The sequence below is a fragment of the Perognathus longimembris genome, chromosome 1 (assembly GCF_023159225.1).
Source record: "Perognathus longimembris pacificus isolate PPM17 chromosome 1, ASM2315922v1, whole genome shotgun sequence".
NCBI classification, from domain to species: Eukaryota; Metazoa; Chordata; class Mammalia; order Rodentia; family Heteromyidae; genus Perognathus; species Perognathus longimembris.
This window is the reverse complement of record NC_063161.1, coordinates 151,695,319-151,708,546: the sequence shown is the minus strand read 5'-3', so window position 1 is coordinate 151,708,546 and position 13,228 is coordinate 151,695,319. Positions and strand designations below refer to the sequence as shown.

Genomic DNA, 13,228 nt, shown 5'->3' with positions numbered 1-13,228 from the left:
AATCAGGAACACGCTGGGATTCCATTTCTTTCCTGCTCTCTGGTTAAGGGACTGGTTCCCAGGTTTCCAGAACATCTGGGCTGCTGGACAGTGAATTTCTGGAAAGTTGGTACCATGTCCCAGCTAGTAAAATGTGCACTGTAAAGGTATAATGCCTCTCTAGGTACCACTTCTCCTCTATGTTTTAGCCTTTGTAGGTAGTCAAGGTGGTTAAATCAAGCTGGTTACTGTCTTCCATTCTGTCCCTTGAACACCAGCTCTGACACCACCAGCTCTCTATTGGATCCTGTTCTGGCTTTGCAGACTCAGAGGAGGGTCCAAGACTGACCTTGCCCTAAAGAAATCTGGTCAATTCTGTAAACAGACATCCTTCCAGCCACCTGTGGGGATGAGAGAATGCATTTGGACTGGATCGTATCTGAGAATAGGTAGGAAAGAGGAAGGTGTTGATGGGAGGCCAAAGAGGGAGGGACACATAGGCCTGTGTGGGTGATGGGGAAGAATTAAATAAGGTGAAGTTAAGGCACCGTAGGATGAGAGATAAAGTATCAAGTTTTTGCACCAGGCCTCATAGTGCCTCTGCCAGGTTCCAGAGCACCACGTACTCTGGAGAATGGAAAAGTGCACCTTTCTAGCAGTTACCCTGCTCAGGATTTGGAAAGCAGAGCAGCCTTGTCAGATAGGGAGTCTCCTAGCCTCTTGTAGCCCTGGACTTGCTTATAACACTACGTTCGTAATGCACATGGTCACAGACACGGCAGGGCTACTGTCTGTTAGTTTTTTGTTGCTGTAGTTGTTACCTACCTCTGACTTCATTTCTGTCCCCTCCCCCTTAACTCTTCCATTTTCTAAGTGTTGATTTAGATGCATCACGGAAACATCTTAGTTTGTGTGTATATGCATGTGTGTGTGTCTTTTACCTGAATGTACCTTCTGTTTTCAAAATCATTTGGGACCACTAGTGGAGCTCAACCCTATGGTTTTCCTGAGACGCTTGGAGAGGAGAGGTGATTCCCCAGGTCCCCTCGGTGGTACAGCTGAGAGTAGGCCCAGGCCTCCCTCCGGCTGCTGGTTCTCCCTGCGTGACAGCTCTTTGTCCCTCATTTGAGATCAGATTTCCTTCCTCTGCAGACCTTGGCAGAGTCCTTGCAATCACAATCCCTATGCTTCTGCCTTTCACTGCACAGCCCTGGTGAGCCAGGGACATCAGTCAGGGGCCCGCAGGATGGAGCAGCCTCCCGGGATAGTCACAGAGCTCAGCTGCTTGGGAACCAGAAGTGGACCTCATGTTGCCATGTTTTGAGTTTTAGCTGACCAATGTGATATCTGGGGTGTTTTAGGGCACGGTTATATTGATAATTCCTTCCTTCCTTCCTTCCTTCCTTCCTTCCTTCCTTCCTTCCTTCCTTCCTTCCTTCCCCTCCCTCCCTCCCTCCCTCCCTCCCTCCCTCCCTCCCTCCCTCCCTCCTTCCCTTCGTCGATTTTCATTATACAGTCCAGGTTAGCCTTGAACTGGTGATCCTTCTGCCTCAACCTCTGAGTGCTGGGATTACAGGATCACACCAGACCCTCTATAGTATCAGGACAGAAAGACAGCACCCTATCACAGGCTTAATGAGTATAATAAGCCTAACCATTTCTTATTTGCTGTACCCATATTCCTTTGAAATACCAGTCAGATCTGGCAGTGGCCAACAGTAAATGCTTCTAATAGTTGAAAAGTTCCTCTTCCCTGAGCATTCTGGGTTGCCTTGGCACTTGTCCAGAACCATTGGTTTCTCTCTGTGGCTGAGGGTCTTTTAATGTACCAGTGGAAAAAGCTTTTTCCCCTCAATGAGAAGAAAGAGACTTGCTCCTCAAAACCCAGATGATCTGGCCATGAGGTCTTCTGTTCCATCTCTTCTGAATCTCCCTCCCTCACCTCCCCCCTCTCCCAGGTAAAGCCATTATAACCATTTTATAGAGAAGGAAGCTAACATTTAAAGAAATGACTTGTCCAGGATTATACCCTGCTGTGTTCCAGCAGGGATTCAAACCTGGGTGTGGATGATGCCAAAGCCAATGCTCTCTCTCGGGGACTACACTGACTCCGTGCCTATGGTACATGGCTCAGGTGGCTGAACTGGCCAGAGGGGAAAGCAGTCTAAAGGGAGTCATTGCTGTGCCTTTGGGAAGGTGCTGGCTGTGAGCTGGGCACACTGATCAGGTCCTACTGGCCTGAGACCAAGTGAGTCACTTTGAACATCAGATTCCCCATCTGCCAAAGGCAATGCCCAGCCTTCCTTGCAGAGAAAATTGCTTGTGTCTGACAGTTATTTAACTAGGTATACTGGTCATCATAAGATGATGGTTCTCAAACTTCTTATACCTTAAGAGGTACCTGGGAAGGCAATTCCCAGAGATTCTTGTGTGTTTTGTATTCTCATAGATTCTTGTTTGTTGGTTTTGTTTTGTGCTACCACTGGGGCTTGAACTCAGGGCCTGGACACCATCCCTGAGCTTTTGTGCTCAAGGCTGGAACACTACCACTTGAGCCATAGCTCCACTTCTGGCTTTATGGTGGTTAACTGGAGATAAGAATCTCACAGATTTTCCTACTCATGGTGGCTTCAAACCAAGATCCTCAGATTTCACCCTCCTGTGTAGCTAGGATTCCAGGCATGAGCGACCAGTGCCTTGGAACACAGATTTTTATCCGTGAGTCTAGGCTGGGACCTGGGAACAACTGTAGTTCATAATTTTGCCCAGATGGTTCTGACACAGGTAAAACAAAGATACCTTCTGAGAAACAGATTTCTAGAGCTGGCACAGTCAGGGCCACTAAATAACAAAGTTCAGGAAGCCTTTATTCCAGAATTAAAAATGGAAGTTCTGGATCTACATCCTGTCCCCACTGTCAGCCGGGTGAATGGAAACTTCTGGTAGGGTTCACAGCTTGGGCCTGTGACCAACGATCTCATCCCAGCCCTTCCGACAGGTCTGGATGATCCACTCATGCTCATCATCATCTGTGGGGGGAAAAGGAAGAACCAGTCATGCTTGATGCTCTCTGAGACCTCCCCTGCCCTGGGAGTACCCCAGGTGGGGACACGGGAGCTGGAGTGCATTCCATCACAGGCTACTGGCCTGCCGGCAGCCCACGTGTGTAGCCATGGGTGGGCAGGAGCAGACCTTTCATTGAAATCAAATCCCTCTTCAGAGCACCTGGTCTTGGGGGAAAAATGAGCACAGAAGGGTATATACTTGGTGGTTGTAGCTGCTGCTTAGAGGCATGGAGAGGTGACTTGGCCATTTGAAGCTCGTCTGATCCCAAAGGACAGCCAGAGAGTGAGGGCCTCACTGGGCTGGCAGATCACAGAGGCGGGCCTTGGCTTTCATGCCAGGAGACAGAGCCTCAGATATTGGTTTCTGTTTATTCGTGACCCTTCAAAGAACCTGTGGTTTCCCAGGGAGCCAACACCCTCTGCTGACTCAAGTGCCTTCCTGGGGAAGGCAGGAGAGGCGTGCCGTTCCCTGAGGCCTTGAGTGCAGTCATCTCCCTGCCCTCTGCTGCAGGGCCTCCGTGGCAGGCAAGATGCCACGACAGGCATTTTGGAGATGAACAAACAGAGGCTCTTGGGGCTCGGACCCCTTGTCCACAGCCCCAGGGTTAGTAGGTGGGACAGTCCGGGATCTGAGCCCAGGGCTCTCTACAAAGCCTGTGCTGCTTTTCCAAACCTCAAATCCAGGGCTGAGTCAGCCACTCCAGTCCTGGGCACTCTGTCGTCATCTTGACTTCCTTTTTCTTTATTTTTTCCCCCTTTCTCCTCCAGACCCACACCCAGCCCCTCCTCCACCACCGTGGAGACTCACTCCAGTGGTGGGAGGATATATACCCCTAAAAATGCACCCAGCACTATAAAATATGTGCTCTTGCTTTGTGTGTGAATGTGTTTTTAATTTACAAAAAGGGCATTGTGTGGCGAATTTCATTGTGTCGTACTTCTTTCATTCAGCAGGAAGGGGTCAGGATCTCTTCTGGCTGCCGCATACACCTCTAGTTCTTTGCCTGTTACTGCCACCGCTTTGTGTTCCGTGTTCCATGGTTGGCTCCCGTCCCCTGTCCCTCGCCATCCTCCCAGTGATGACAGGTGGAGGCCGCCTCCAACTTCCCCATGCCAGGACCGACACTGGGACCCACATTCTGGGCCCCAAGTCTTCCTGCAGAAGTACATGGGAGAATTTCTCTGGGAAATTCCAGGACAGTGAGCACTGATGGTGAACAGACCCTCCCTCACCCATGCTCCAGGCTGAGCACGTGCCACCTCCCTCTCACCTCTCTTCCCTCAGTGGGGAAGGGTCTCCTCTGGGCCACAGTGTTGCCAACCCACTGCCTCCTGCCTAAAAAACAAAAAAACAAACACCGGGAGGATGGAACTTTCTATCCTTGGGTGACAAGTGATTGAATCTCACTGGATCCTTTTGTCGCTGCCCAGCAGGGTGGAGACCACCCCATTTTATAGAGGACACGGACATTCTAGGTGGAATTTGAGCCAAGGTTTGGGGCCTGACTTCTCACCCAAGGGGGGACTGGATGGTGCAGAGGGCCAGGTTGCCTCCACAGACCTACCCCACTAGTCCCATTCCATTACAGATAACCCAAGGAAGAAGGCTTGCTGGCTAGAATGCCCTGGCCTTGGGAGAATTGGCCCTAAGGAACCAGTGGGCCTCAGTTTCCCTTGGGTGAGCTGCTGCCTGGGAGTCCTGACAGAGGCTAGCAGTGCAGGGGTGGGAGAGTGGTGGTGATAAGTCAGCACACAAGGAGTTAAGCGCTGGTGGAGCCCACTTTTGCCACACTGTGAGCAGCCTGGTTGATAATTACAGTTCTGAAGTCTCCAGGCTATTCGAATCAGTGCAGCTGCAGCCTCTTCAGTGGTAACCCCTGAAACCAGACAAACTGGGTGTATTGTGCGGAACCAGTCCTCAGGCCCCTCCCTGATCGTTACAAATTGACAGCAATGGACTTAACAGCCCTCTTCACTACCCCTTTCACTCTCTACCTGGCTGTACAGCCACCAATTTGAATCACAGATGCCTCCCCTCCCGGCAGCTGCTCCCCCACCCTCCCTCCACCTCCCTGCCGCCTCCCAGGCTCCCTGGCCCTGCCAGGCCAGGGTGAGGCTGCCGAAGCACATTTCATCAATATTTAAGATGGAATTAAACCTGTAGCTTTGATTAATGCCTCCCAGAGCCTGGGAGTTGTGATTACTATTTTGCAAATTGCGATTGTTGGAATATGTTAATATGATTGTCTGAGAACATCTTCACCTTCTCAGATAATTTTCCTCCTTTTTGGCAGGATGGGAGGGGGAGAAGAGAGGGAGAGGGGAAAAAAAGATGGGGGAAAAAACACCCCACAAACTCTTTAATCAATTGCAAATTATTACCCTTGGCACAATTGCTGGTGGTGCAGAGGGAAGAGGAAGAAGATTTCTGGTTTTGTTCATTGATTTAAAAGTTTCTGGTCCCTGTTGGCCTGGTAATTCCACTCAAGAACAATATATCTGTCTCGGAACTATTTAGAATCAAGGGAATATAAAATGATATACATTTAGAGTCTAGGGAGTAATCACTTTGTTGTCACTTAACAGATAACTTTGAAACAGCAATTAAATGCAAGGAACCATGGTGGCTTGGGCGGGGGAGGGGGGAGGAGGTGGTAAGTAGACACAATAAGCCACGTGAAGGAATATTTAGCAGTTACTGAAAATGATAACTATGAAGTCTAAATGGCAACATAGAAGAAATATTTTATGTGTTAATAAGCCAGGAAATGAGAAGAGACAAGAAACAAAACTATATTGACAGTATGCTCCCTGCAAAAATTGAGCAACAGAAGAAAAAAGAAAGATAATGAACTGAAATGTGAATTGTAGCCAGCTTTAAGGAATGAAGCTAGAGAGGTCCACTCTGTTCTTGCCATTTCCCAAATCTCCTTTCATCAGTGCATATTGACAATAGAAAAAAATTTAAATTAATCATCAGCCTTTTCCTTCCCTCCAATTTAATGTGTTTTTGTTGATTGAAATAAAATATTTCTAGAAATACTAACACTTGTTAGAAGTAAAAAAAAAAATCCAAGCATAAGCATATTGGTAAAATGCATAAATAGCAAAACAGATTTCCTGCAAATAATTCACATAGATACTCTGTCCTCAGAGTTGGAACAACCCCCCCCCACTTCTTTTTATATTTAGTGTATATATGTGTGTGTGTGTGTGTGTGTGTGTGTGCATGTGTGCACATGCGTATGCACATATGGCTAGTCCTGGGGCTTTTGTGCTCAAGACTAGTCTTCTACCACTTGAGCAACAGCTCCACTTCTGGCTTTTTTTTTTTTTTTTTTTGTAGTAAATTGGAGATGAGTCTCATGGGCTTTCTAGCTTTGAACTGTAATCCTCAGATCTCAGCCTCCTGAGTAAGTAGGATTACAGGTGTGAGGCACCAGTGCCTGGCTTAAAAGCCCCACTTCTCAAGCATGGGTGTATATAGCACCTTCCTTCCAAAGAGGACAGTATAGGAAGAGAAGGTGGGCAAATGGGTCATGTTTTTCCTTTGGAGAAATCTGACCTCAGCCAGGGGTTCAAAGTTAACATCAGTAGCACATTGTTAGCAGTTTGTACCATTGGTAACTCTGGGTGAAAATGGCACTTGCATTTGTGGTCTTCCTTCCCAAACCTCACAACTCTGTGTAATTAGGAGAAAAATATCAGACAAACTCCTATTAAGGGACAGTGTACAAAATACCTGCTCAGTACTCTTTAAAATTGTCATCAAAACCAAGAAAACCCAGGAGGAGCCCAGAGACACATCTGAAGGTCATGTGATATTCTGGATGGAATCTTGGAAAAGAAAATGGATAGTAAGGATAGACTGAGGAGTTCAGAGTAAACTATGAGCTTTAGTTAATATTAGTGAGTTCTAATTCATGAATTATGAAAAACTGTGCCAATTAATGGGGGTATAGGGCATATTAAGAGTGCTGGCCTGTCTTCACAATAATTATACAACTTTAAGTGCTCTAAAATAAAAATGTTATTTAAAAATGCATGAAAATCCAGTGTGCCCTGTAATGAGAAATTAGCATATTCTTCAAGAGAAGTGGAAGTCCTTCCATACTGCCAGTCATCCAAAGTAAAGCTGTTCCCTTTTCTGTTTCATAATCTGAGTCCTGAAATCTTATGTTTCCCCTCACCTTAAACGCTCTCCAGGTACAAATGGCTTATGCCTATAATCTTAGCTACATAGGAGACAGAGGTCTGAGGATTGTGGTTCCAAGCCAGACTGGACAGGAAAGTCCCACGAGACTCTTATTTCCAATTAACCAGCAAAAATCCAGAAATGGAGTTGTTGCTCAAATGGTAGAGTGCCAGCCTTGAGTGAAGAAACAGTATCTAGGCCCTGAGTTCAAGCCCCAGTACTCATATGTGCATGTACACACACACACACACACACACACACACACACACACACACAGAGAACTCATGAACTTTCAACAAAGAGATCATATCTGCTTTGTCTATGCCCAATGAATGCTTTGCCAGGTGAATCTGAATAAGTCATGTTCACTCTGGCTTGCCTCAATCGCCATTAACAAACATTTGAGCACCTTCTTGGCATCCAGGTTTCAACCACTGGTCTCATCTCCCAGTCCACATTTTCTTTGTAGCACATGCCACTCTATCTTCCTCTGTGTGTGTGTGTGTGTGTGTGTGTGTGTGTGTGTGTGTGTGTATGTTGTCTCTTCTATCTAGCCTGTAAGTTCCAATGCATCTGGGTGCCTTGTCTGCTTGTTCCCTGTGGTGTCCCTAGGGCTTCAAGAAGTACCCAGCACATAGAAGGTACACCATCAATACCTGTGGACTGAGGAAATGAATCAACAAGCTCAACCCTGTGGCCAGCCCTGTGCCCAGTGCTGGGGCCCTCCCAGGGCAAATGGAGCTCCTAAGAGGGCTTGACCTGGGGCCTGCCACCCAGCAAAAGTGAAGGGGGGCTATGCATAAGTCTCAGCTGTACTGGGCCTGCTGAACTGTGCTCAGGTCATGAGGGTGTAGTCTGCAAGGCAACATGATATTAGAGTAGGAGCAGAAGACATCGGGGCTCAGAATAGCTGCAAGGAAACGACAGCTACTCAGGAAATTAGAGGAAAGGTGGTGGCATGGTGCAAGAGCCAGAGCGTTAAATTTGGACCTCTCTGCTGCTGCCTCAGACAAGAGGCCTCACACCTTGCTGGGCCCCATTTCCTCATCTAAGGCAAGTGCCTTAGAGATTTGCCATGAGGACCCAATGAGATTGTTCCTGAAAAGTGGTTAGTACAGTTTCTGGTGCTAAAGAGAAGCCAGGAGTCCTCTTTGCAACATGGGACTTCTGGAAGCAGACAGGCCTTGGGTCAGATGCCAAGTCACCAACTTGCTGGACTATTCTGCACAAGTCTCTCCTCATCTCTGAACTAGGCTACTGTGTGTGCAGCGGTTCTGTGAACCAGGAAGAATAGCCCTTGGTGGGCATTCAGGAAGTGGAAGCTGAAGTCCTCATTCTGATGAGTCTTTTAATTCTTAGACATGATGCCTGCAAGAGAGTGTCCCCAAGGAAGTCACTACATTCTCTGCAAGAAGGGGAAGAGGGGCACATAGGGTCAGCATTATAAGGTTTGAAAGTCATACTCAACTAATGAGTTTTACTCGAAACCAGAAGGACAAGCCAAGGCAGGAGAACCGGGGAAGGCAAACAGGCAGATTGGGATCACTGGGCACCTATAGGCCAGGTTCTGCTTCTTCTTGGGGCAGAATAGCCCTGTCATCACCATTGCCATACAGGTCCCACCTGTGTGAGGGGTGGGGCCTGAGAAAGGGAGGGAAACCAGAAGGAACAAAGGGTCTTGCCTTGGAGAGGGAGAGAGATTCAGCAGCTAAGCATCTAGAAGGGTTCAGCTGTGTATGTGTGTGTGTGTGTGTGTGTGTGTGTGCCTCCATTTGCACTTCCTCAATGTGACAGTGTTACCCCCACTTCAGATGAGGGAGCTGAAGCTTAGGGGGTGCAATGATTTGCCCTCTTCATTTTATCAGGGCAGAAAGGAAGACTAAGTGTGCTCTGGTGCTAGTCACATTTAATGACACACACAGGCGTTATTTCCATCTAGTTGTTCTCACATATACATAAGTGTAAACGAGTATGAGAACATGCAAGTAGCTATGTCTGGGGTGTTTTGCACACATGGGCTGCTTGTAGTTTGTATAGCACTTATGTCTGGAGAGTACTTGGAGTCTGTGTGCTTGTGGTTGCATGCAGGGAGAGGAGACACTGCTGACCTGCAGAGTAAGTCCAGTTCAGTCAACTGGGATGGTGGGGGATGCAGGGGCTGGGTCAGGCTCTGTGGCCAGGGGCCATCTATCCTGGGGTGCTCCTCAAGTTTGCTTTGGGGGGGCTGTCAAGGAACATTCCTCAGAGGAATGTTGGTGCATGGCAAACGAGGATGCCTGTGTGTAGGCAGGTGCCTACTCCCCAGTCCTAGGGTAAACTCAGGGACATGTGAGGTGGTAGAGAAAAGCCGAGGCAGTGCCACAGTGAGGTATCCACACCCCAGAACCCCTGTCATAACTCCTAACAAGAAAGAGGCTTTGAACTCTTCTGGCAGAGGTGGCCAGAGGCCAAGGCCACAGCGTTGTCAATATTGACGGAGAGGTCATTGCCCAGGCAGAGCCTGCCACAGAGCAGGTGGGAGGCCTCAGGCTGCTCTTGCGGCTCCTTGTATGGGAACATCTCTTGGGCTGGGTTGGAGCTTGGACGTGGGGAGTAGGACAAGCCACCTCACCCACTGGGAATCAGAAGCCTAGGGTGTAGCACCCATGAGCTCATCAAGGCCTATTCAGATGTAAGGGACTTGGAAAAAGTAATTGAGTTTAAAATACCAAAAAGAGAAACTGCAAAACGGAGATTAATATGTGTTATAATTGATGCATTCAGACTTGATTAATTATTAAATTTAGAAATGAAAACAATTTTATTATTTGAGCTCTATTTACAGGCTTGATTTTTCCTTTTATTTTTGCCAGAATTCTCCAATATGCACACAATTCTTAGGAAATTATCACCAACTGTTAAAAGACTTGTAGTCAATTGGCCAAGCAAAGATAGAAAAATGTCTTAAAGAGGGACTAGGAATGTAGCTTAATGGTACAGTGCTTGCCTAGCATGCATGAAGCTCTGAGTTCTGTTCCTCAGTGCCACACATACACAGAAAAAGCCAGAAGTGGTGCTGTGGCTCAAGTGGTAAAGTGCTAGCCTTGAGTAAAAGAAGCTTAGGGACAGCACCTAGGCCCTGAGTTCAAGCCCCAGGACTCACAAAAAGAAAAAGAAAAAAAAAAAAGAAAGATGCTTTAAAGAAATAATCCATATTTCCCAAGGCAGGGTTTTTTGTTTGTTTTTTGCTAGTCCTAGAGCGTGGCTTCAGTGCCTGAGCACTGTTCCTGGCTTCTTTTTGCTCAAGGCTAGCACTCTACCTCTTGAGCCACAGCGCCACTTCTGGCTTTTTCTATATATGTGGTGCTGAGGAATTGAGCCCAGGGCTTCATGTATACGAGACGAGCACTTTACCACTAGGCCATATTCCCAGCAAGGCAGGTTTTTATTTCTCCCTTCATGAAGGAAAGCTTTACTGGATACATTACACTAGATTGACAGTTGTTTTATTTCCATGGCTACCTTGCTTTTAGAATTTCTGGAGAAAAATATGATGTTATTCTGATGAGTTTTCCTTTTTAAAAAATATTTTAATAGTTTAATTCTCTTTCCTGTACAAAGGAGTTGCCATTCAACAAAGCAGTTTATGAATAGAGAACCTCTTGATCAGTGTTGCCCCTTTCAACATTCTCACACACCCTTAACAACCCACCTCTTCTCTCACTTCTCTTAAATTTTTGGTTATGTATTGAATTTTTTTTTTTTACATTTAACAAAGTAGTTTTATATATAATGTATCTTGACCTGTGTTATTACTTCAAATTTTCACTCCTCCCAACCCACCCCTTCCCTTATATTTCTCAGTTCTGTGGTAACTACAATGAATTCTTGCCTGCATTCTATCTCCTTCCCCCCCTTCATTCTAACCCTCTCCTCTTAATTCCCACCCCTCACCCCCCCTCCGCTGCTGTCTTCTTGCAAGTACCCATTTCTGAGTACTTATTTTGTTGGGCTTTGACTTAGTCATTCTAAAGAATTATACTATTTGTGCTCTCCATAGAGTCTATTATCCCTTAGTTAATTCATTTATAAGCACTTGCATAGTGTTTAAGTGTAGATGTATAGGCACCTTCTAGCTACCACAAATGAGGGAAACCATGTAACCTGTGTTTCTCTAGGTCTGGCTTACTTTACTAAATATAATTTATTCCAAGTCTTTTTAGCAAGGATATATTATAGGATAATAGGATTGAAGTAGGGAGAATTGGAGATGAGAGAGAAACATTTCCTGCTCTCCATACAGGAAATGGGGGTTAAAGACTCAGTGAGTATGCACTGATATGTGACTCTCACTTGCAGCTTTCAACTGTCTTTGATATATTTATTCAATGTTCTTACTATAATATTATCTAGGAGTATTTCCTGCTTTTTTGGTGTTGTGAAAACCTCTTGTACTGGGATGACCCTCTTTCTCAATATTGCTGTTACTTTGTTGAACATGTATTCTACACCTATACTTTGTATCTCTCTCCCTTTTCTATACTCAGGATTCATAAGTTTGGTCTTTTGGTGGTATTTCATGTGCTGTTCATATTTTCTCTGTATTTTTTGTCTTTGATTGATCTAATTCCTCTACTTATCTTTGTTCATGGATGCTTTAATTTCAACTTGTTCCATTCTATTAGCAAGATTTTCAGATGATCCTTATTTGGCGTATTGAGCTTTTCATTTCCAGGATTTTAGATTTACTCTTTACTCCCCCTCCTCCCCTAGAATTTGTCCTTATTGAGTTTTTTCTTAATATCTTGCATTGTCTCCCTTAATTAATTCAGCTGTTTATTTCTGTTTATTCAGCTGTTTATTTACATCTTCTTTGAACTCATGCAGGTGCTTGTACATCTCCTCTGTAATATCATTGTTCATTTTAAGCATTGTTTTGAGTTTGTTACTTGAAGTTTCATTGGCTTTGCTTTGAGGAGAGACATGTTGCTGCCATATTTTCTCATATTACTTGCATTTCTACACTGGGATTTACACATCTGAGGCCATACCGTTTGTTGGAAGTTTTAATCACCTGTTATCTTTTGGGTGAAATAGGCTCAGTGGTCCTGCAGAATAGTTTAGTGGCTGTGTTACGGTATTCTTTCTCACCACTTACTCTGGGGTATGGCTCAGTAACGAAACATTCACCAGTGCTCAGGGCATTGAGCCTGATTCCCAACACTGCTCAGATCAAGGCAACAAGCTAAAGTCTCTTGCATAACAGTTATTATTATTTAGCTTCTGGGCTGCTTTCACTGTGGATGCTTCCCTTCTATATGTGATGGGATCTGCTGTTGGGTTCACATAGCTTCATAGCTTGGAGGTTGGGCATGTTCTCCCTTGCTCTGCATGCCCCCTAGGGTGTATTCCCAAGCCTTTGGATGACCCCAGGATGGGGAGAGCCAAATGAGTGCTAAGGGAGAACTGAGGGGCTTGTAGCTCTGCTTGCCAGGGTTACTGCTTACAGGTACTCTCCAGTCATCGACTTTTCTTTGTAGAAGTGTTGGTAACAGTAGGAGTTTCAAGACCTAGAGGATCTGGAATTGAGCTCTCATCTGGCTGTCAGCAAACATAGTTCAGGATAAAGGTTTCAGGGGACAGGTCTCAGTGTGTTCAGGTCTTGCCCAATAGCTTACCTCCTTTGGGGTGGTGTCACTGGCTTCCTCTCCCTCCTAGGAAGCCAGGAACTGCTGCTTTTATCTATTGCCTCTGTTTCTCCTTGCTTTTCTATCATTCTGCTACCTCTCTTTTGGTTCTCAATACTCTTTCTGTGTTTTTCTCATCAGAATATAGCCTCTCCTATATGACTTGACTCTGCATTTAAGGAATCAAAATAGTGGATGATTATATCTGCCACCTTGACCCACTAATTTAAAAAAACCTGTTTAATGTGGGAATGTGGTTACATTTTGTTTCACTATAGTGAAATAATTGTGTTAGGGTCTCTCGGGTTAAGGTAGGATTTAGG

At 45.8% G+C, this 13,228-nt stretch overlaps 1 protein-coding gene across 1 annotated transcript in view; it reads right to left on the bottom strand.

The window, feature by feature from the left end:
• Positions 1-2,830: 2,830 nt before the first annotated feature.
• The window catches only part of Morn5 (MORN repeat containing 5), a 29,188-nt gene continuing 18,790 nt past the window's right edge, over positions 2,831-13,228 (bottom strand). Inside the window, exon 5 of the mRNA XM_048352673.1 lies at positions 2,831-3,008. Within this exon, the coding sequence (XP_048208630.1) occupies positions 2,929-3,008 (80 nt within the window). The 3' untranslated portion in view covers positions 2,831-2,928. The remainder of the gene's footprint in view (positions 3,009-13,228) is intronic.